The sequence below is a fragment of the Strix aluco genome, chromosome 3, assembly GCF_031877795.1.
Source record: "Strix aluco isolate bStrAlu1 chromosome 3, bStrAlu1.hap1, whole genome shotgun sequence".
In the NCBI taxonomy this organism is placed as follows: Eukaryota; Metazoa; Chordata; class Aves; order Strigiformes; family Strigidae; genus Strix; species Strix aluco.
The window spans coordinates 45,859,234-45,885,429 of NC_133933.1; the positions used below are offsets into that span (position 1 = coordinate 45,859,234).

The 26,196-nt window shown below is 35.9% G+C and overlaps 1 protein-coding gene across 1 annotated transcript in view; it reads right to left on the reverse strand.

Annotated features, from left to right (window-relative positions):
* Positions 1 to 26,196, reverse strand: part of FMN2 (formin 2) — a 164,301-nt gene that overhangs the window by 73,267 nt on the left and 64,838 nt on the right. Inside the window, exon 8 of the mRNA XM_074820532.1 lies at positions 17,859 to 17,946. Coding sequence (XP_074676633.1) covers positions 17,859 to 17,946 — 88 coding nt within the window. The remainder of the gene's footprint in view (positions 1 to 17,858; positions 17,947 to 26,196) is intronic.

Genomic DNA, 26,196 nt, shown 5'->3' on the forward strand with positions numbered 1-26,196 from the left:
AATCCTGAAGAAGAAATGCATGAGAAAACACCAGCAGAAAATTGGAGAACACACAGTATATTCTCAGGAAGACTATAAAAGTAGCAGCTGTAATTTTTTTTACTGTAAGACATCATTACTGTTGATTATTTCTATATCTAGGAGGATGTGAACCACCAGCTACCACTAAAACAAAACTGATAGGCAATACAGACAGCAGACCTACACTTGCCTGAGGCTATCAATCTAAATCCACAAATAGTACCACTTACATAAAGTGTTAGAGAAAAGGCAGCTTCCTACAGCTACCCAGTGCTTGGAAACCCTGTTCTGTTTGCAAGTCCAAAACTCAGGAATTCAAAAATTCTAAACTTCCCACCGAGTAGAATTTCAGGAAGAAGAAAAAGAATTATCAACCCAATCCTTTGGATCCAACTTTTATGTCACAAAATTCTCATTAACACAATCTCACTTATGGATGACTTTCAGAAGACTGGTATTCAGTTCAAATCTTGGTTTTATGTCCTCCTTTTCCTCAGGGCAGGTATCAAATCACACTTAATTTCTCTGGACTTTCCAAGTACACTTCCTAAGCTTTTCTGTCTCTGGACTCCATCTAAAAGTGAGTGTCCTATTCCTGAGACCTAGAAGCACTGCTGTTTCCCAAAAAAACTGACTGAGCAATTTCCAAATCCTACTTGACTGATAACAGATTACAGTTTAACTCCTCAGAAAGAAGCAGTAACTGAAGTAAAACCACCTCAAATTTGCAAAAGGAATTCTGAACCAATCTTGCTATACTCAGATCCATGCTTCAGGAAGGGAGACAAGCAAACCACACACGCAAGTTCTTCATGCTGATTTCCACCACAATTGACTTCTGCATGACTCCAAAATCAAGCAGTATCACTCTAAGAGGCTACTCCCTTTTTCCTCCTACACATCTTTGCCTCTTGCTTTCACAACTGCTCTCTTTCTCCAGAAGAACGCCAAGAGTCTTTGCAAGACTTCACATGTCCTCTGTCAAACAGCAGCAACAGACAGTCACTTCAGTAAATTCCAAAGGCAGACTGACTTGCTCACTGAATCAAGGACCTCCTACTTCTACAGCAGACAGTCACAGTACTCTTATTGTGTAGTTCTGTGTGGGACACAGATTTGGGGGTTTCACAGCCCTTCTGCCCATCATGTGACTCTAACATGCAAGATTACAGGATACTGAGAGGTTACAACTTCCATGGCACTTTTTTCTAACTTCCATGCCCACATAATTCTGCTCCATGTTTAACAACTAAACCATGCATACTCCAAAGAGTGAAAGAAACAGAAATGGCATCAACCAGTCTTACAACAAAAATGCACTTTGTTGTTATTAAGAACCTGTATCTATATTACATAGAAATTATAAGCAGGTTTGAGACATAGAGTCTCAAAATTATTACATAATTATTATATAATTTTGAGGCAGAACTTTGTCATTAAAAGCCATTCAACCTTCTAAAATGTTTTCAAGTATTTGTACTTGAAAATTTGATGGGACTTACATTAATTTTCAAATATCAAAAAAGGATATTTGGAAGAAGAAAAAGGCAGATGAGTAGGTCAAATATGTCACATTGTATGATCTTCCTTGAATGATTATTTCTGAGTTAGTTAAAAAGAAAAATAGCTGCTCCAAGAATAACATATGGATAATAAACTTCAAATGGTCAAAACACAACATCATTAGAAATCTAACATACTGGCAAAACCTTAAGCAATGGAAAATTCTGATACAAGAAACACAATCAGACAGTATATAGCCTGATCAACTTATGAAATAGTTTTGACAACAAAGTAGTGAAAAAGAACACATAAACTTACTTATTTGTTCACGGAATACAAAATGGAAACCTTCACTGACAGATGTCTTTGGAAGAAAATACAAGAATACCACACATGCAAATACAAACAAACCAGAAAACATCTCAATGTAGACAATTTCATCAGGTTCCTTGAAATGACTGACAGCTGAACTGTTCAATTCAGAAGTAGAAGAAAAAACATGCGCCTCAACATTCTCATCAACAAGAGAGCCTTAGAAGAGCAAAGTGCAGTGTCTTCCTTTGCTGCTATAAAGATTATGGTATGATGCAGTATCGAGCTACTCACAAAGTAAACCCAGATTTAAATCCAACTTAACATTTATACTTAAAAATAAACCAAAATGCAATATTTGCCGTTTTTTATTGGTTTCATAGTAAACTCATAACTTCAAAAATTGTTATCCTTTGGTTTTTTTGGGTTTCTTCCCCATGTGAGATTATTGGCATCATTCATCTAACACAGGCCTATTGCACAAGGTCATGTTTTTGTCTGTGATACTTTCAGCAACTTAACTTCTGCTATTCTCTTGGGTCTCTTGGGCTTCTTCGGTACCTCAAATAACAGAAACGTGAATCTCCTAATGCAGAAAGTTAAATCCCAAGTGGGCCTCTCTGAAATAAATGTTTTATTTACATAAATAGGGAAAATACAGTGGTAAAACCAAATGGCCCTGTGCTAATGGGAGCAGCAGCAAAACACACAAGGATCATGACTGTAATTTTTATAGATTCTCAGAAAATAAGTGAAATAAAAGAATTTTTAAACAGGAATATCTGGACTTGCACAACTAGCAGAAAAAAATCCTGTGGATAATGTGTTGGTAGGGGATCGCTGCACTGGGTACAGTTAGCATAAATGAAAACAATTTTGTATTATTACCTACCTGCTTGCCCTCAGTGCATTTGTGATTAGCAAATAGTCCTTCTCAGGATGAGAATTTTAAGTGCACAAAGTGCAATGGAGATTGCATCTTCAACACAAGTACATACAGCACAGATCAGAGGTGAGAAACAGCACTTAGAACTGCTTGCACACAGTTTTACTGTGGCAGTAATTCACCTTGACCTAAAGCTTGTGTAAGAAACCAGAACAGTATACAAAATTTCCAAGCAGAAGCCATGGGTTAAACTTAGCTGTTGCTTCAGATTGTTTTTAAAGGACTTAAAATTTTTAAATACCTTCAAGAACATGCACTCATATTTCTGGGAAGCAATAAAATAAGAATCAATTAAGGAATAATATGTATTTTCAAAATTTGAAGTAACAGAAGTAGACTTCATCAAAAAGACTGAATCTTTAGTATCACTTTTTGTACTGATTCTTCTCTTCTAAACACAATTCAGTTTTTTAGACATTTGTCCTTATCATTCCTATTCCCTAATGTTGTATCCCTAATACACAGCAATAAAATTGTATTGATAGAGCTTTTTTACATACATATATATACACACATATAACAAAATATATAACTAGATTTATATATAAGCTATACATAGTTAATATAAACAGTTACATTACGTACATTTCAAACAATTGCCTACTATGTTAAGGACAGCAGTTACTGATTATGTGAAGTTTAACTTCATACACCTATACAGTTTGTTTATAAAAAGTGTGCAAGTTCAGTTCTTAGAGAACAAATATATTTTGTTTGACTCTGTATGTCGCCTTCTTGTCTAGGCAGGAAAAAAAATGGAGACCCATGCTGTAATCCTTTCAGAATAAAATGTTTAAATACAAACATGATTGCCATTGTAGACTGTTTAATTTAGAGATATTGTATTTCAGTTCTGGTTTTGAGAGGTTTGCTGATTTGACTATAGAGAGCACTTCAATGCTTATCTTAATTGTTTAGATAAGATTTGTTTGAATTTGGCAGGTGAAAAAAACATGGGTGTGGGATATAGGAAGGTTGAGAAAAGACTGGCATTTTACCAGATTATGCTTATTTTAAACTATAGTGCGTAGAGTGCAAGCAGTCTCAATGAACCTGTCAGGGGCTGGTCTTTGGGGAGTGAATTTGAAGCGCAAGACTGACTGGCAGGATTCAAGATTTTCAACAAACTGGAAAGGATTACCATGATAACTCCCAAAATACTACCTAAGGCTTAGCATAGTACACAAATGCAAATGATGTAAGGCATATTCAAATAAATTAAAAATAATACTAGTAACATGATTCATGCTTATAGTAGGGTGTTTGTTGTTCTCTAGGCAAACTTGCTGTCCCTTGTGTATTTTAAAAAGTGTTTCAAGAACAAGATTTTGATATAAAATTAATCATTGCATATAGATATATTTTACATGTAAGAAATTCTGTTTTACAGAAAAGAAAATTACTGCTATAAAAAAACCCCCAATACTATTGGCTTTTATTTCAATATCAGCTTATATTAAGCTTTTTTACTTACTGGTTAAGGTAGTATAGCATGGCACAGGCATTTCATTTAAAGGTTCTCAAAAGCAAACTTGTCATACCTATCAACTATATCACTTTTGGTGGGGAGACTACTAGAACAGGATATCTGAGGAATATATTTTTGGGATGTTTACAGGACAGTATGTATTTATAGTGCACATTACAAAAACAAACTGCAAAAACACATCAGCTGCAAGACACATACACAGTAGACCTGACATTGTTTATCAACCTGTCTGCAGACAGATATGATTTATAGCTTTGTATTCATGAGTCAAGTGAAAAAAATTTGGGTTTCCTGTGTGTTAGTGTTTGACTTTTCTTTTTGATCTACACAGGATCTAATGCTTTTCAATCTCTGTTTCAATGACATTACGTCCGGGAGTTCCACTGGCTACTTGTGGTACCAGTGATGGTGTAACCATGACAGTCAAAGGATGTATGCAAGTCCAACTCTGCAGAACAAAGTAGCATCTCTTACTGAGTGCAGCTGGAAGAAGTTAGCAAGACTTGTTTGGGATACAAACAAACCTTCCGGCTTCAAGCTAATTTTAATTATGTGCGGATTTTTTTAGAATTCAAATTTGCTGGCTTTTGGTTTAATTCCACCTTATCTATTTTCATTAGAGTAGCTCAAAGTAAACAAAGCCATGGCTAACTCTGGTAAGTTCATAAGCAAAGAGACAGCTCTTTCTTTCATACTTTAGGGACCTCATTCTAAATGATAAACAAAATGCAGGAGGAGGAGGAAGAGATTTATTTGGAATCATCTAGTAGTTCACTGCCAAAGGTGAAGCCTAGCTTTAAAGTAGTGCAAAGTAAAGAATAAATTTAGGTTAAAATTATTCCAACTATTGGAAGAATCATTCATTGCTTATTCTAACATCACTCGAAAGACACTAACTTTTTGGATGGGATTTCTGAACTATTTGCCTTACTCTCTGACCCTGAGCAGCTCTGAACAGTCCCAAATCTTTCCATGTTCCTTATACACATTCCACTCTCTAATTATTCTTCTAATCCACTACTGAACCTCTTGATTTTTTTTTTGCTATTGTATTTGGTTTGAGATGAAGTGACCACAGTTCATCCCTCATAATAATGGCAAGGATATACCGATTTTATACACTTACATAGCACTCTGCATATTTATTTGATAAAGTTAGCAGGGCAGATACCAAATGCACATTTTTTTCAAAAAATATATTCTCTACATTAATCAGCTAACTTAGAATCTTATCTTTTGTGCTCTCAATTTACCCGCAATTAGTATATAGTTAATGGAGCTCCAAGTGCATCCAGTTGGCAATTTAGAATACTTACATTAAATTACTTAAGTGTCAACACTAAAAGAGTTAACAACAGCCTAACTCACAGATCTGAAAATTTAATGGCTCATGAAACACTACCAGAAAGGAGAGTATCTTAGGCTTCCATTGGAATCTGATCTCAGCTTACTGCAACTAAATATATCTTTATGAACACCAAAAAGAAAGATACTAAAAATAGTTATTAACCCTCAGTGAAGTCCATGTGGTAATGCTAATGGAAGAGCTGTTCTTTCCCGCGCAGCCTCAAACTCACCCAAAGAACTGTCCTGATTACACTCTTAGCAATCATGATCAATGACTAACGTAAGACTCCTTGTCTCTCAAGGAGTGATTAGAAGTCACAATAATTTTTGGACTTGAGCTATAGCTGGTGGAATACCAAAGAGAACAAAGGAAATAGCAGAATAACCTCAAGAACTTGTCCTTCTCTTGAATTGCTTGATCTATTTAGCTCCTACAGAAGAAAGCTAAGAAGCAACCTGATTACAGCTCTTATGCACACCTGCTTGAGAACATATCTGAAAGTAGATGGCTCCATAATTTTGCAGACCAAAAGCAGGAAAGAATGAAGGATGTCTGTAAATTAATCTAACAAATTAAATATGGAAAGACTATTTTAAGTGCTAAAAGCGAGGGAAATTAACCTTTTGAACAATGTTTCATGGGATACATTGACTTCTCCATCACTTAAAGTATTTGTATGAAATCCTAGACTCACCAAAGTCAATAGCAAAACTATCAGTGACTTCAAAGAAAGCAAAAGGTTGAAGGGTCAGAATTTCAGCTGGAATTCAAGATCGTTTATACTGCTAAAATGTTTGTATTTATACAGACTAATATCTTGAGACAGAAATTAGCAGGCAATATTACATGACTTGCCTTATTTAGCAGCCAGACTAAATCCTTAGAATGCTCTAAAAATCCAGAGTTGAGTTGCATGTTTGCCCTTTGCTAGGCCCCTCTGAAGTTCTCTACCAGTCTTCGCTAACATCAAGCCTAAACCATTTTACATCGACTACACAGAATGTTGCTACCTTTTGATTATTTACAACAGAAAGTACTGCAAGTTCCTCTAGTCATGAACACATGAACAATCATTCAGAAACAAGCTTTCCTTGCTTATGGTTCAAGCTAGCCAGTTATGCACAATGATATCAGTACCTGTAGTAGTAGAGCTAGTTAGAAAACAATACATGGAAACTTCCTGGGATTCAGAAATCAGGCAAATCAAATCCCATAATTGCTGTACAGTCAACTGTTGCAGTCACAAGTCAAAACACAAATTGTCTTCCTCAAGAATTACAAATGCAAAACATTTTAGAGGTTTCCTTTCAAAAGCAAATTTCCCTCTCCGTCTATCAGATGGTAGTATCTCACTGAAATAGAATTGCATACTCCAATTTATTCTCCAAATCAAATTAAAATTTTGGTTTTGGCACAGCAGAGCGCAGTTTAGATGTAGCCTGGTATTCTACATGTCTGCCCAGTCTGATGCCTGGACAAACACCAGGGTTTTCATCATACTAACGCACGTTAAGCCTTTCACCAAATATTCTGAAGTTACAGTATTAAAGAGCTACAGATGCTAAGAAAATGATGTAATGATCTTGTGATATTTAGTCCATATTCTAAGTGTGATGGGATTATGAAAATAATGCAAAAAGATTTTTGGCTAGGTAGATGACAGATGACACAGCTTTGCTAATTTAAATCACAATACTGTGATAACTGAGGGCAGAAGGATGCATGTTTATGGTTTAAGTTTCATCTCTTTTCACGCTCCAAAGTGTTTCTCAAAAGCTGGTATTAATAACTCAAGGAAATAAGGGCTGGGATTGCAACAAAACCAAATGCCTGGATATGTGGAAAACCAAAATATAGACATTCTAAGAAAAAAAAAAAACAAAAACCACAACATTATTTGGAACCCCCATGTGTATTTATTTCAGTATCATGACTGCATTTGGTCTACTGAGGACTTCAAAATTACAAGAAGCACTCTGTATTGGTTCGGTTCAATGCCATTGAGCTGTATTTTGTGACCAGGTAGCTAAAGCAATCGCAGCATCACTAGAGACAGAAGACATATTACACTGAAATAGTATCTAACACATACCGCTTGGGGAGGTTTCCCGTGGAACAGCAATCTTTCATTGCCTAGGGATCATGACAAAACAAGAGAAAGAAGAGGAAAACGTGGGAGAAACCCAGGTACCTCAGAGAACACCAACACAACAGCTCCAGCATGAGGAAGAGCTGGCTCTCTGACTAAATATTCCACAACATTTGCGGTAGACACCCGTTACCTTCCCCTGCACTGTTTCTTACCCTACCTACCACGGTGATGGATGGGTACAGCAAACAAATCTCTCCCCACCTCCGCACCACCCTTTCTTTCCCTTCCTTACACTCAGAACTACTTTTTAACAGCGGATCCCCGGGGTGAGAAGTCTGCCGAGAAACTGCGCCTCGCCAAAGCCGGAAAGCGGGGCGAAGCCACAAGGGCGAGCCCCGCGCCCGGCTCAGCCCGGCCGGGGCAGGGTTGGTGCGGGCTCCGCTCCGCACCCAGCCGGGCCGGCGGCGCCCGGGAATGGGCCGCGGAGCTCCCGCCGCCGCCAGCAACGCGGGCCGCTGTTGCCACCTGCTGCTGGAAGCGGGGACCAGGGGCCGGCCGGGGCCAGGGCGGGGGCCGGGCCCGCCGCGGGGAGGCGGCCGCCGGCCGCATGGGGAGAGGCGCCCGGCGCCGGCGGCCGCAGCGGCGCGTCTGGCGGGTGAGGCGGGGGCTGGCGCGGCCCGCACCTGGCGGGAGGGAGGGAGGGAGGGAGGGAAGGAAGTAAGTCCGGGTATACACCGAGGGAGATGAGCGAGGAAAATGACCCCGAGAAGCAGAACTCAGCAGATGAAGTCCAGGCTGCCTAACTGATGCGTTTCCATAAAGTTTCCAGGCACCTAACATTTGCAACGGGCAAGTTTCTATTTACTGATGGATTTAATGGCTGTTGCAAACTAACAGAAGGAAGATAATCAGTGTGACACTCATAACAGAAGGCTCTATAAGGTGCTATAATTGGTTACTGCAGAAGAGTGGCAACGAATACTGAATTCGTTGCATGAATCAGTTAAGATAAAGCAATCGGTTGTAACAGATTCACCACATTCCCTAATCTGGGAGTTCATGCCTAAATAGAAAAAAAACAGTACCCTATTACAGATCACTCAACAAGCATGTTAATAACGATTTCTAAATGGTAAACGCTGTAAGATAATATGCAACATAGAAACCGTAATAGCAAGAAGGTTTATTCTGTTAAGTATATTTTTGAGACATCGTGCAGAGTCTAAATTTAAGGATATTACAATTATTACTCAAAGCAAAGGCAGAAAGGAGAGAAGCAGTATTTGATTTATTTCTGAATAGCGTACAAAACAGTTGGAGACACTGTAACAGTCTTAAATGAAATTTCTTATAGGACAGGGGAAAGAGATTTTTTTTAAAAATAACACCATAAAATTAGACTTTACAAGGATGAATTACATTAAAATGAGAAACCAGTTTAAAGGGTAAAAAAGCTTGGAGATCAGAAGGAAGCTTACAGACACTACATTAGAGGTTCAGACAAAAAAATGAATCAACTGAAAAATTCAAAAGCACCCTTTCTTCCCCTAGTCTTTTCACATCCCCAGTATTCCTACTCCTCAAAACCACATACATGATTAAACATAAGAGCACGGGGGACACCCATAAATAAAAGATACTCTTCAAAAAGTGAAAAACAGCCAAAGAAAACAGAAAAGCAAGAAATCTTGTAAGTTAAATGTAAATTGGACAAGAACAAAAAGGTCTAAATCCAACTTGCCAAATGCATAAAGCTAGTAATAAAACTGCTTTCTAACACATCAGATGTATGAAGCCTGACAGGGAACAGTTGGGCAAGCAGATAATCTGGCTGTAAAAAGAGCACAAAAGAATGAGAATCAGAAAAGGTTAAAAAGTATTTGTGTTAGGATTCACAACCACAGAAAAGGTCAAACAGGTTCTTGGACAAGTTCTGTACTTCTCAAGCAGCATGTTTGGGCACCGTCTCAAATTCAACCAGTTTCAGAACATACAAATACAAATTTTAAGAGGATTCCCAAGATGATGCTGGAAACTACAAACCAGTTGGTCTAACCTCTGTGCCTGGAAAATGTCTGTGTATTATAAGGAAGATCAACTTTTTAAAAGAACATACAAATAAATGAATGTAATGAGAGAGTGTCTACTACAAAATGACATGCTACCTCATGAGCAACAAATTAAATAGTACTGCTTTAATAGAGTCAAAGGCACAGGTAGGAGTGATCACACTGATACTGGGTTTGCAAAAAGCTCCTCACAGTCCTTGCCTAAGGCTTCAGAAAAAAAAAAAATGCTGTTGTGGGATAATAGGAAAGGTCTACTCTGATTAAAAATAAGAACTGCTCAAAAAAATAGGAAATCAATTACAAAAATGAATGATCAGTATGGAGTTGTAGCAGTGGAGCCTTACTAGGATCTTTGTAGGGTCCTGTGCTGTTTAATGTATGTGAGGTGGTAATGTTGGTAGATAATAAAAGCTGACCACAAACATGTGCAAAAGAATCTCTCAAATATTCAGTGTCCATACATACAAAGTAGATGGAAAAAAAAGAACCCAAACTGGAAAAACACTGTGATGGATACAAAATTAGTAACTACAGCCCCAAAAAAGATACTCAGATTTTTTGTCATTGTAGTTCTCTGAAAAACATAAGCTCATTATTTAGCAACAATTAAAGGGCAAACAGAATGTCAGTAACAATAGAGAAAAAATGGAGCCTGAAATAGAAGATGTTGCGATAACATGGCATAGGCGTATGACACACAAATCTTGAAAATAGCATACAGAGTTAGTCACCTCGTTTGCAAAGAGAGCTGTGGATCATAGACTGGTGACAAGGAAAAGTCAAAATAGACAACGTGTATGAAATTCATTCCCAACAAACTTTTCAATTCGGAGAAAGACAACGACTGCAAAAGGTAACATAGAGATCTATAAAAATTACATAATGATCAGTCAGTGCCACTCATCTCCCCCCTGGTTATCCACACATATCAGTTACTAAGCTAGATAGATCTCCATTTGATCAAATATAGCATATAGTTTTAATTGGTCCCTTAAAAGAGGAGTGATAAGAAAAACAGTAAAAATAGGTACACTGAATGTAAAAAAAAAAATCACCTTACAAATTTTACTAAGTCTGCATTTTAACTACCTTGCATTTAAATTAGATTTTAACAGCTATTTATATGTAAGTGGTGTTATCTTTTTAATACATTTTTTTTGTGTGTAGAAGTGTATTCAAATCAAACACACACATGAACAAATTACAACTGAGTTTTCTCCTAAACCTTTTGACTTAATGAAAAAATGTGTGACTTATTGAAAGGTCTTAGTCAATTAATAAGCCTTTCCTTATTTTCATAATGCTAAAATCTCTCTGTAGTTCAGCAATGTGTAAAAGTATGACCACTGGAAGATATTTCTGCTATGGAAAAAAGACCAGGTGCTCTTTTTCTCCCTCTCTTTCCCCAATTTTTGCATGGTACTAATTCTAGTAGCATACATTTTGTTGCTTTTATGCTTAGAATTTTGTAATCATCCCTCTTATGAGTGACTACATGGTAAACAAATGAGAAATAATAGTACTGATTTTTTCTTTTGGGAGAACAGAACTTTCCTAAAACTTTTCTCTCAAAGTTTCAAAGTTAATCAGACTTCCAAGAAAAAAAATAAACTGTTTCAACTGAAACAACAGACAAACAATGCAGTTACAGTTTCTTACAAAACTTCTCTATTAAATTACATTCATATGTTCTTAACAACAACAAAAATCTTTAATTATCCAAACTATCCAATGTGGCAGTAATTAGTCTCTGCTGATTCAAATATTGTGGAAAAACTCAATATGATTTTCCTCATTTAAAAAAAACCTAACTTCTTTAAAATGTATTTTGCATTATAGAAAACTGGTTTAATTCTATAAATTGATTTTTAATTGTAAATTCCAAAAGGAAGTATTGCATAAAACATTTGGTTCCCTTCTTGGCGGTATGAATATTTCTGTCTGAAACCAGGACAACGTGTTGCATACATACTTAAAGAAAATGATAACTGAGGTTGTATTTTTTCCTTAACAACTGCTGCTATTGCTTTATTGGCCTCTGGTCACTGTGAACTAATCTTGAGAAAATCTCAAAGGATAGAAAGAGGACTTGAGGCATGCTTTCAATACTCAGGACTGGCTTTCAGGGCGTTCACCCACAGCTCAGGGGTTTATGCCACATCCATTAGAAACCCCACCTGTCTCCAAGGACCTTCGCTGTCCTTCCTCACTAGCTGCCTCTGGCAGGAATGGCCAGACAAGGGCTCCAGAATCACTTTCAGCTGCTCAGCACAGAACACTGTGGGCATACTAACAGCATCAAAGCAATAGAAACATTTGCAGCAATACATATGTGTGGCACTCTAATTTAACTCTAGTCTGTCTTTTATAAAAGTAATTTTGTGTATTCCATTGTTTTCCTTACCAATAATTTCACAATAGGAGCTTGTAAAGTAATTATAAGCAAATAAAATGTGTAAGCTTGCAATCTAGCAGCAGGCATAGTGTAATGAGTATGGTAGCATAAGGCTAAGAAGAAACAGAGAAATAAGACAGGATTATGGTGTGAAGTTTCAAGGAAGTGTTAGTTTATAGGATAGAAAAACGCTGAACCAACCAATCTTTCCTTGGTGGTGTCTCAGAAGAATCTAAATATATGTTAAAAAAAAGCTATCAGAGGGGAAGATTAAGCCATAATCTTTTAAGTGTTTAGGTGTCTGAATGCACAATATTTGATTAAGAAAATAATGTTTAAAGAATTTCAATTCTCAATTAATAAACCAGAACTAATAGGAAAAAATTCAGACTTTATGATTAACCTGCACTGACTATAATCACTTTATGGATCATGCCTTTATTAAAGAAATACACACTTGCCACCTGACAGATAAAGTGTTCTATATATCTTCTTATGTCCATGATTTTTTCATAATTTCAGTGGTCAAAAGAACAATTTTGGGCAGCTGGTTTACCTTCCAGTATAACAATGTCCAAAGAACTTGATCCAATCATATATTATTTTGTCCTTATAACTTGTTTAAACAGTAAAATGTCTTTCAGGAAAATACCCATTCTTGACAAATATTTCAGTATTATGAGTTTCAAATTATGCTTATACACATACATTGTTATTAGGATAAATAATGCTCAGATCACTTCTAGACCTTCCATAACATAAACTAATTGTGTGTTATTTTCCAGATGTTGAATCATTCTTTCGTGATTGCTTTCCATTTAGGACACCTCTTGGACCTATGACCTAGACTACATGATACTTCAATGTGTGAAGAACTGCTGCACAGAACATTTAAATACTGCAACATAACAGACATTTCATCCTCCTCCTCCAGTGAAATAATTCAGTTAACCTTTGACAAAGTCTCTCCTAGCTCATAATTTCTAAGTGTCTGTGTGAGCAGTCAAGTAAGAAAACAAAACCATGATTTTCTCATGTTCCTTTGTCACTATTAGCCAAATACTAAAGAATAAACATTTATTTTGCCCACTAACATTTTAAGTGCATTCACTTCCTGCACATCGGTCTGGAATTCAGGGCAGAAGATACGTGTGTTGTTCAAAGTTGTACTTCTGTTAGCAGAGCAATTTCTGCTGCAAATACAACTTCCAGTAAAATAATCTCAAATCCAGATTAAAAGGTTGGGTTTTACCAGCTGTTAGGTGAATCTGCCTGCCATTTCCATAACTATTTTTCTTATTACATTCTTCTATACAACCTCCTTTCCTAGTATCACTGACAAACAATGAGAAGGAGAGAGCCTTGGTCTTCCATATATTTGTGGGTTGGTTTTTTTTGTTGTTGGTGGTGGTTGTTTTTTTTGTTTGTTTGTTTTTTTGTTTTTTTGTTTTTTTTTTTTTTAATTATCAGAGTGGGATAGGTAGCTCCATCAAGTTCTGTAGATTACCAGTATCTCAGAGGGCGAGAAAATGACTTATTAAATGAGGATATGAGAAAGGTGGTCCAAAATTCAGAGGCAGAAGTCTCCAAACTACTTCCAACAGAGCCAGGGCAACCACAAGGTGCTATGCAAAACCTTACAGAAATATAGTTAGAGTATTGCAGCCATGCCAGAGGTAACACAGTGCCCGAAATCATAAACCCTGTTAAGACAAAGTTACTGAATTGAAAAAGATTACAGACAACTTCAAAAGACATCAAATTACATACACTGTTTTTGCCAGACTTCTACTTTGAATATTTACAAGGCACGCTCAGACCAAGATGATTTTAGTGAACAAAACATTTATTTCCATTTTGGAAATAAATAGTAGATATAAATCTGACTGTGTAGTAAATGTAATATTTATCTGCATGAAATATAAAATTTGCTTTTCTTCCAGCTGACATCTTCAGTTTAATTTTTTCCTTCTATATTTTCCACACACACAGAGGAATTTTTTGCTTTTCTTACTGTACTTGTTAACAGGCATTAAAGTTTATACAATGAAGAGTACATTGTATCTTTATAAGCAAGGGGATTGGGGAAGGGCACTGACAACCCTATTCTCTGGAACATAGTTACAATTTCAAACAGTTGTTACATTTCATGTGATGACAGACAACTCTATTGAGATAAATAAGAGATATCTTATTTAAGAGATATGGTCCCTAAATGCAGACAAAGGCTTAACATGCAATTATATATTAATGTATAGGGTGTTCATCATAGATTATTATATGCAGTTAACTGGAGTCTTGTTGGATCTGTAATTTAAACACACATTACATCTCTGCAATGTTAAGAAAAAAACACAAAATACTAATGTTAAAACCAAAGTCTTTTCTCTAGGAAGAAAAAAGGAAAAATATGTAAGAAGTGCTTGTTTGGCATTTCTTAAGCTTTGGCTGTATCATGAAGCCAAATACAGCTATATTTCCAGTGGGAACATAATACTGGATAAAGGATATTTGCGGTGTAGCGAAAATAAAAAAGCAAGCAAAATGCCTGAATAAAGTGTTTTGCATAGTTGATAGATGATTGTAAAAAATAGGCGTCAGTAAAACCTTGTGTGAAACCAGAGAAACCATGAGAAGAGGACTCATTTTTATACTAATAACATAGAGAAATGGCACTGTGACTAAAGAGACCAACATTTCTTACAGTTCTAGCCTAGACTGTGTAAAATAACTGGGAGTTCTGTTAGCAATTATAATCTACTAAAAAACCCCCCATAATAACAACAAAAATCAACCTACCCTACTTTAAAGCACTACTAGAAAGACATACTAGAGTTCAGTACAAATGTGCTCTGATTATTACAACTACTCCTTCCACACTGTAAAAATATTTTAAAAGCAGCCAGGGTTTGCGAGTTTGTCTTACTAAACTTATTTCAAAGTCAGGAGCAGACAAATACAAGGATACTACAAGCAGACACTTAACAAGGATATCATCATCAAAGCTATTTAGCATATATTACAATATTCTGAGATCTTCCTTTAAATGCCATCTGATCACACACGCATGAAGAAGTAGCAAAGTGTTAAAGATTAGTTAACAAAATATCATAAGTGATTTGAATTTTCAAGTTCCCAAAACAATCTTTCATCAGGGATTGTTTCTTGCAGATAATATTTCACCATTGGTTTATATCTTAAAAAGCAAGCAAAAACACACCAAAAAAACCCAACCAAACAAAAAGAATTTTACAAGACATTAAATACAACATTTGCCCAGGTTCAAGTTATTTTAAGCTCTTCAGTTAAACACAAGTTGAATTAAAACTTCAAATCCTAAATTTATTAGGTGAATTAATACCCAGCACAATTGTTTTCCCTTCTGTTCCTGTAATGCTTTGAAATTTGTCTAAACCATTAGAAAAATAAAACACAATAGCATGCAAACCAAGAAATGGACTGAATACCACATTGCATTGAAAGTTTCTCTCTCTTTCTGGGTGTTTTTCTATGGCCAATTAAAAAAAAAAAAGAACTAAAAAAAATTACAATTCTTCTGCAATTTGCATAAACACTACATATAAAGCATATCTGTGGGATGTAATATAGGGTATATTTACAAGAAAAGTCTATAAAGAAAGTTGCCTACTACCACAAATTGGGGATGGGGGCGGGGCAGGTGTGGAGTTTCATTTGACTAGCTTACAAATTTATGAAAGCATATTGCTTGTGTTGTACTCAGTGAGATTTGGGTAAATGTACACATCACAGTACATTAAACATGGCAAAAACGCAAAACCACTCTTAAACCCTGAACCATGGGACAAAGACTACTGATCACATTTTTTGCCGTAGTTATTGTCTCACCTCTTAAATCTTAATGTATAAAGATGCAAATATATCAACTAGCCTAGTTTGCTAATGCATGCACTCATCAACATTATTTTAATTTTTGATAGTACGGTCTCATTAGCATATTCAAATTGCAGCAGATAAACCAGTAAGCCCTAAAACTCAAAAATATGTAAAACATTTACTTTTTAACAAGCAAGTAAAAATAGTGCATATATAAAGGTGAAGCTAAATACTTGGGCTTGTGATTTTATAATTTCTTCGTGGGCTCTATGCTTAGATCACTCAGAGACTCACTCGGTGACTGATGCCAGAAATACTTCTTGGCGAGATCTCTATTTTCCTTGCCCCCACCATGCAAATTTCTCTCTTGCTCTTCACCACTTTTTCTCCACATCCATTTTATGTTCTTAACCCCCCCCCCCCCCATTTTTAACACCAGGATCTTCCAACCATTTCCACAAATTCACCCATCAGACAAAAGTTCTCTCATGTTTGTTCAATCATGTCTGCACAGCAAGGGAATAAGAGCACTAAGTTCCCCTTTGCAAAGTCTTCTGGTTTTAGAAAACAGTCACTGAAAGAGGAATATACAAAGTCTGCACACAGCTCTTAGATGATCATGTGTGCTTAATATTGTAATAGGATAAAGGTTAAGCATAATATTGTTTGACCCCTTCAACTACTGACATTCATGCCATGTTATTGTTAGCGTTGCATGTTAAGCAAGCAAATTTTCAATGAACTTGTGTTGGCTTTACCACAGACACAGATGTTAGGCGGACTCCTTTGTTCATAAGGTTCTCATTATTAACTGAAACCAAGTTGAATATTTGACTGAAGGAAAGGACCATATCATTGTTTTCAGATTTTGCTCTATGACTTAACCGAACTACATCTGCCAGCTTTGGAAATACCAAGTACTTCTTGGCGCCAGTACTGGCGCCTTGCTCTATGACTACCATCTTAAGTGCTTCAGCTTGAGGAAGTCTAGTAACCATCAAAACAGTTTAATAGAAGCTTAAAACTGTGATTAAGAGTTACTCACTAGCTGACAGAATGCTCTGAAATTTGTTCTATTTATGAATAATTTCACAAAATAAGCAAACCATAGTAAACTGAATGCATGGCTGTAAATATGTAGCCTAGAAAGTTCACAAGATGTTTTTATGATTTGTGAAGTCTGTGTTATACTTGAAACCACATTAATTTAATAGATAGGCTGGCACTTCACAGGATAATTCAATCTGCTTCAAATCTATCCAAAGCCTTTGGGAAACATAAGGGATGCTCTGAATATAAATGCAGTTCCACTTTTCACCTTTGTGCACTACTGTCTCTTAGCATAAATGTGAAAACTATTACACTCCCCCAAAAGATCTCCCTTCATAAAAAATGCTGTTGAAGTTGAAAGAACTCCACAGTTTGTGCTAATCCAAATACAGGAACTATTTTATATAGCAAATCAATTAAATGCTATAATTCACTTTTCTGGATATGTCCTGAGGCTATCTGAATTAAAACAAACAACACATTACACTTTCTTCCTCAGAAACACCAAAATCAAAGTGCCTCTCTTTTATATCACTTAGATAACTGATGCCAAAAAATATAGATGGCAATTCTGCAAATAAACAGTTTTATTTTCTTTATGGGACAAGGGAATATGTTACCAGAAAGGGGAAAATAAATGTCAGAAATAACTACTTTCAGAAAAATAGTGTAAAAAAGCCTCTTATTATTTTACATATCAAAAGTAAATAATACAGAAATACTAGTTGTTTTTAATGAAGTGATCTGAGCTAGAATCAACTATACTTTTTTCACTTACCATGCTGAATGTCCCTCATGTCTAAATGAAGGCTAGACATTAATATTCCGACAGCTTGAGATCTTTTGTTACTTAACAACTTGACAACCTGCCAAAAGAAACCCAACTATTAGTATTAATCTGCAGGAAAATGTACAAGATATTTCACATTACTAACAACAAATTCAAGAAATAGTACCTTGTAGTCTATATGCACATCTAAAAATGAGTAATTTGATTATTTTTTAAGTTTGTCTGCTGCATATCCATCACAAGTGTAAGTAACTGTGTCACCTAGTTGAATCTTAATCCTAAAAGTCACTATAAAAGTTCTCCTAGACCTCCTCCTTCATTAGGATGCACACTTACAACTTCACGCTGATGTTACTAAGTGTATGAAACAGGCTGTCATATAAAAAAAAAAATTCCAACTGTGTCTATCTTGGAATTGCTTTGGTTTCCAAAACCACACAATGATTTCCATCTTTGATGTAAGTTAAAACTGTGAGAATTTGTATTTTATTTGAATGTTTGACGTAGTAGGCGCCAATATGAATTTTATTTAAAAAGCAAAATAACCATGTACATATTGGGATTTTCTTTGATCACGTTTAGGGAATATAAAAGGTCTCAAAGCTTTTTTGTTTTTTAAGTAAACAAAGAAAAAAAAATCAAGCCATCAAAATGTCTTGCTTTAGGGGGTTAAAATTAGCCACTAAAATACACTTTCATACATATTTGCTTTGCAAACATAAAAGCAACAAGTAATTCACAGACTGTCTTCCACAGGGCTCTAAGCTGCTTGAATTCAGCTTACTGTAAATTTTATATCATTGGTATGACAAGCAAGTAATGCCAGGAAAGGGCCCTTATCTGTAAAAACAACATGATTCTAGATGAAGTACTTTTCAAATGCAGGGTTACAACCTTTGCATACATGGAAGGGGTTGATATTTAATCTACTCAGGTTGCTGAGTTTTACACTGTACTAAACACACTGAAGAAAACCTTTGTGAATCACTTGGAGGAAAGAAAAAAATCAAGATAATTAGAATGTAAGTTCAAGTTCTTTTTACATTGCAGTCAGGAAACATACACATATTTTTTCAAGTTACACTATTCCCATCTTAACACCGATATCAGTCCCACTGGCAAAATTATCTAGAAATTAATTAGTAGAGATGAGATTAGAAAAAGAATTAATTTAGCCAGAGTAAAGAATGTCATGATCCAATTCACATCTTAAAAAGCCATAAAAGTACCCACAAGATGTTTGTCCTGTGGCTAGCTTTGATTCGTTTAAGTTTTCAGACACAGGTTTGTATGTTAATGTTTGAGCAGCAGTTGAAGAGAAGTAAAAGCCTGACCCAGAACTCTGCCACTGAGACTGCTTAGGAAAGGAAACTTGAGAAACTCATGGTGCTTGCAGTATAGCTTTTCTGAGGATGTGGTCAGCTGGCCAATCATTTTATTAACTTTTTTTTTCCCCTTAAACCTTCATAACCATTGAACATGAAGGTATTTCATCCTCCTTTCCTCTTAGATTCTTAACTAGTTACAGTGAAATGAAAATACAGCATTCTGCTCATGAACTGAAAATTTTACCTTTAGAAACCAAGTGTGTTGTAACTTGTTCACAAGGTTAAAGACTTAAATTCAAGGCATAGCTATTGATGTCATCTGTCAGAAATTAGCAAGAAATTCCTATGCAATTGTCTAATCCATGCAATATATTATTAGGAATTTAAAATTGAAGTAAAATGGACTGAAATAGGATATGATAGTCAGATTTTTTGAATTCAAAGGGAAAATTAACGTAATTAGTAAAACTATAATTAGGATATCCCACACTATCCTTCTAATAGGCTATAATCACTCTAAATATTTTTTAAATGGAACATAAATCTCATTTAAACCTGGAACTGAGATAAAGTTGTGACAAATAGCGTGAGAATTTCTTGTTGTAAAAAGAAAATATTATCTATTTACTTCTTTGCAGCCACAAAACAAAATAGATCTTGGGTAGCAAAGTACAGACCAAGTCTTTCTAACAACTACATTGCAATGTACATCTCTAATAACAACCAAACACAAAAAAAAGTGGATACAAAATTTCAAAAAGAACAGAAACTCTTTAACTGGTGTTGCTAGCAAACCCTATTTCCAGAAGAGGCAGGACATCACAAAGAAACCATGTGGTATGTTACATAATAAAAGTTCAAAACCTTCTCCTTAAAGCTGTCCACTCAAACAACTGACAAGACTAAATGCAGTATGGAAGATGTTGGAGAAACTGTTGATTCCAGCCCCCACCATTATTACTTTTGCTCAACTCTGAAACATCTCACAATAATAGAACAACTTAAGCTTGCTGCTGTCATCAACATATAGAGGGAGTCCTTTGTTGATTTTGTTTTGAACAAGAAAACTATCCCAAAGTTGACAAAAAAAGTGAATTAAAAAGTGAATGCAAACCCACTCCAAAAGTCCTATAAGGAAATAACAATAGTCACATAAAGTGGCAACAGCTCATCTAGAATAAGTGTGTACATTTCTTGTCACTCATATTCTGCAAAAATGAAGTATAAATGGAACTGATGCAAGCTACTATGTTGGCTAGGGAGTAGAACAAAACAAAAGAAGAAAACAGAGAGTAAAATACCCTTGTTAAGTGGTCTTCCCCAAAACAATGTTACAATTGCATTCAGGTGTGGCTGTAGCCAGGACCAAGGAAGGGTCCACAACTTGCCCTTTCCAAAGGAAGCAGAACTACGCTGTTCTCCCTTGGAGGCCCAAAGAGAAAAGATAAGCTGGAGTCTGTTCTTGGGACTCTCCCTCTTCTAATGGTGTCAGCGCCTATATACTACTATATTTGCTTCAAACTGTGAAATTGCTGTTTCTACCACCCATCAGCAATCTAAAGCACAGAGAGCTACTGAGATCAGGTCTACAAATACAGCAAGGGGACCCACATTAGAAAAAAAAGAACTAAATAAATTAACTATATTATTATGAAGAAGGCTAGAATGTGATTTCTTAGGGGGCATGTTTCTTGTCAATGCTACAGGACCAGATTTAGTGGCCTAATAAATCCCTTCAAGTCCTGTGCTCTAAGAGGAATCTGGCCTAAAAGTTAGCAGGAAGAAGCAGCTGCTGCTTCTGAAAGTGAGCTGATGGGCAGAAGAATAATTATTTACTGAGTGCCATATTTTGCCGGCAACCAGATGGGGGGGGGGGGGGGGGGGGGATGGAACTCTCCCTGTGAAGAATAGGTTGTCTTTGCTGCCAAAATTCTGAACCACAACGACATCAAAAAAGTACCCAAGAGTATGACTGTCAGGTGAATGTGTGCAGAACAGCAACAGATCAAGTGTTTTTATGTAGCAGCTACCAGTTTTGTCTGGCTTTATTTAAAATGTAGGGTTTATGTCAACTTTTATACTAAACTCTATTATGCATTTCATTCCCATTTCAGTCACTTGCATGAATACTATAGTTTCCTCCAATAGAATGTCTGCAACAATACAACACTAATTCAGAAAATATGAATATTAGCATAAATGCCTAAGGCAATTCCCACATTTAAAAATAAAACAATAAAATAAATCAACTGCGTGGTCTGGGTCTACAGGCTACAGACGAGTGACGCCATTTAAAGGCAGAACAACAAAAGTTTGATAAATCCAATCTCTACAAGATCTAAAGCCTCAGAAACAATATGCAGCTCCTTTTTAGTTTGGATTCTGGAACTCTGCTTTAAACAAATATTAAAAAAAATAAATAAAAAGGAAGCTAAAGATATTATCTGCAGCCTGAAGTCTAGGACAAACTTTCTAATTGTTGAACGGTCCCCATTGTTAAGCAGTAAACAAACTACATGCCAAATTTGTTCCTGATTATTTAAACACAAGCAAAAGCAGTCAAAGAGATATTTAGTGAAAGGTAATGCAAGACACATGTTTGATGAGAACCCTGAAGCAAAAATACAATGATTCCCTTTCCCCAGAATAATATTTAGTTAATGCATGGAATTTTGCAATGATTCTTGCTCTCTGCTTCTGATTTTGACTGCCAGCATTAAGCAAAGTTATCCTGAGGCTCTCACTAGTTAAGAAAAAACTACTGTATGTTACAAAAAGTCATATGCAGGAAACTCCACTGTACAAAGGCATATAGCTTGTAACTGTTGCAGAGAGGATGAAGAAACCTCACAGTTCCAAACAAGATGTTAAGAGACAGGATCAGGGCAGTAATGCAGTCACCTCCTCACTAGGCACTGTGACAACACATCTTTTCTGTGGATTCAATTGTATTCCAAATGTAAAACTGACAATGACAGAGCTGGACCCATCATATCTTTCCATTTATATATCCTTGTCTTCTTACAGATATAACAGAATAATATTGTGCTATTATGAGTGGGGGGTTTTGTGTAATGGCAAATGTGGGAGTGGAAACAGGAACTACTTCAAGTAGTGAGGTCATTTTGGTACAATAGGACATCAAACATTTCTACTTCATACTGACAAAAAGAAAACCAAACACCCAAAACCAACACCCAGTCCCTGGCTGGATAACAGAATATCCATGCTGATGGCACATAATGCTTTAACTGAACTCAACTTTTATCACAAACCACAGAACATCAATCATAAAGTGTAATTTTAAGCACCTCTCTGTCTCCTATCCTAATCAAACCTGGAATCCCCTCTGCAAACTAATTGGTTACTTTCCCCACTGAAGGTTCTCACAATCTATAAGAAGTTACCTAAGGTTTCAAAATTCTCTTTGTCATATACTTCTAGATGCAAGCTGCTACCATGCAATGCAAACTAGTGCAACCAAGAAGACATGTCTTCCAGTTTGTGGATACTGTAACTTTATGCTTGAGGGTAAAGATTAAACTTAATATTTACTTTTCATTCATTTTATCTATTACTGTACTGTGTTTTCATAAAGCTTTTAACAAAGAGAAGCAGTTCATGGCCTTTTATGCGGTTTTATCACTAAAATAGTATTGTTTGAAATGAATATCATAAAACTATTACTGTAGAAGTAATCTTTTACTAAGAGATTGCTACCTCAGTTAATATTCCTCACTAATGACATTAGACAGAAAAATACTTAGATTGCTTAGATTCAGACATACAGTAGTAAGTTACATAAGCAGTGTGTTCCTCAACAGGAGGCTGAACAATTTTAAAGTGTTCCTTAATAAAAAATAACAACAATATTCTAAATTTATCTCCATTTCCTACTCCAGTCCTTAAATAGCAAAGTTTAAATCTTTAGTTTAAAAATAGGTCACAAGGATTTTTTTTTTCCATACCTAAAACTCCTCTTTGACAGTTTAGCTCATTGTTATGTACCACAATTGTAGTTATTCCTTCTTTCATCTGCTAAAGGACCAGAGTACCTATAGTTTAGTTCCTATCTTTTTAGATCTTATGTTTGTAACTGTCAAAATGTCTCTGTGGGTTAGTAATGCAAATGTATGTTCAGATGCTACAATATAAACTCTTAAAAAAATAACTCCCCAAAAGCTAAAATTTCCTTAGAAACTCTGTATAAAAGCCAGAATTTGCAGGCATGGTCTGCAATGCACTCAGCAGGTGGTTTTTGCAGCTTAATTGCTGAACAATCTTGTCACTGTACTCAAATTAGGCATGCAATTACACACATTTTTTGCAAACTCGTGCAAAACATATTGCATGCCCAAATATGTTTTAAATTAACAGTCTTAGTTATTTTATAAAAAAATTAGCACATCAAATCAGGGAGACAGACATGGAAGAAGAGGGGGGACTGAGTAAAGGGTAAAGAATGCAAATAAAAAACCCAAACCCCAAGAAAGGTGAGAACCCATTATGATATCTAGTAGGAGATATCAGCAACAAACAAAAAAAGCCCAAACCCATGCTGTAAAAGATTTAGTGTTGCCACTTTTAAAGGGGGACATATGATCACAGTCAAAGGTATGACATTTTTCACTGTACCTACTCCAAAGGAATAACAAATTTTTTGGTTTTGCTGTTTGTACTGAAGTCAGCACTAAGTAACCAAATATAGCCATAAGCAAAAAAATCTGCAAAATCAATACTTCTCTACAAATAAAAAAATTACTTAATCTTAAAACTTTGATTTTGATGCTGATGGTAAAAAAACTTTAACTTGTAAGTCAGCTAGGAACTGATAGTAACACAGACAGGTACTTTCACACTTAAGTTACACAGTGATTTTTTTACTAAATCACGATGACCACTGTACTAAACTAATTTCTAGGTGAAACATTCAATCCATATGCATATCTAATTCTGAAGCAATTTGAGTTTTCTTGATCAGATTTAAAAACTACTGTAGTAAAAGTGTTGGTTCTTGCCTCCTTAACAAAATCAACGTGGACAGAGAGATGGGAGAAGAAATGCGTATTATTATCTCCATATTTTCTTCCTTTCTTCTTCCCTTGATGTCATCCAATGCTACAGCATCTGCTGCACTAAGCCCTTGCACTGAGAGAGTCAGAAACACCATGGAGAGATGGAAAAGAAAGTATTCAAAAGGTGTAGAACTACTGGCTATGGTAATGCAAGATTGCCAGCCTCCCTGGAAAGATTGCTGTAGCTAAGATGCCTCTATTTGACAGCATCAGGTACAGCAAGAATTGTACACAGCCCATGCTGGCAGCTTTCTTTCTGCTGGTATTCACAATCTGGGATACGTGTTTTAGATATGCAGCTTTCAGTCTCACAGAACAGCTGCAGCTCACTCACTCCAACCCAAAGCCTATTTTTCTCTTTATTTGAACAAATTTTCAGTAAGACCTTCCCCTGCAGAGGTCTTCTAGAGCATAGAGAAACACAATGAGGCCATTGTCAGACACTCTACATGGCTCCTCTGGTTAAGAAATGAACATAACCTTTCTCGCCCATACGGAATCCGTAAGCAGCAGCAGCACCTAAACCAGGCCATTACATCAGCAGAAACTTTCAGTACTAGTAAGGATACATGAACAAAACAGAGAAACCCACAGAGCTCTTATGTCACAAGATGAGTTTGCCAGCTTTTTAGATGCCAGGCTCATTTGTTTGTTTCTAAACTTTCAAATACATGATCCGAAGAAAGCAGAAAGGAAACAAGAATGAGAAATACATGTGGTTATCAGAGGATGTCAACCTGGGAAGACTGTAGGTAGAGATATTTGATAAATAGATGCAGACAGGTAAAACTATGTTTACAACAAAGAGAACTTTGTAGGTACAGTTACAAAACAATTAATATAACAACAAAACATGCAATAAGCCATATAAAGAAGAGAATGAGAGTTAAAAACAGAGACCACGTTCATACAGCATCTCATAAAGGAAATTATTCTTACAAGCCAAATAAGTGAGATATTTAATTTTATAAGTAACTTCATGACATTGTTAATTATTTGCTTGTATAAATAAAAATGGTGCATCAGTCAAGTCCTCTAATATTCCTGTCTGTGGGGGCAGCAGAGCCCAAACTGTATCTCTGGAGAGTACATATGATCGCAGCAAATGTTTGTGCCATCGACACAGGTAATAGATCAAGAAGTGTGGATACAGAAAGCTCCTTAAGACAGTGCCTCCACTGTTTGCAGAGTGAATAAACCCTCCTTTTCAGAAAATTACTTTTCCCTTTATGTCATTCCTTGTTAATGAATAAAAGTTTATCTGTTAACTGAATATGACATTTACCTTATTTACCAATTTATATTTATTTTATGTGGCATTTTATTTCTAGGGATATTCTATTACCACAGCTTCTTTATGTTCAACTTAAAAATTCAAAAATACTGAAATCATTAACTAAACAGTTTTATTGATACATCTTGTTTGCATCTAAGGCTTTTGAAACAGAATGAAACTTTAGTAACCTATTATTTATTTGCTGGGGTGGAAGAGGGAGATTAAAATCACAGAGTCACAGAATCATCTAGGTTGGAAAAGACCTTGAAGATCAAATGTTAATGTCAATAGATTAATAGTGGACTTTCCATATGAGAATATCTTTAACATTTTTATTTTGTTTACATGATAAATTATAAACACATGGTCTGCTCTTGAAAAGTTCATTGCAGTTACATGTATGTTATTTTCCAAAAATACAGTTAGAGGATTATCAGTAAGGCTTCTAACATGTCTATTCAAAAGTTAGGAAAGCAATGTATGCAAGTCAGCTCAACCCCTTCTATATACTCATTATCCTGACAGTGATATCAAGATTTTCTGATTTTGTGCCACTTTTCCACTGAACCCATTTAGTGCACACTGGCCAATGTTTGCCATGTAAGTACATTTTTAATATTGCATTTAGTGTCATCCTTGAGTATGTA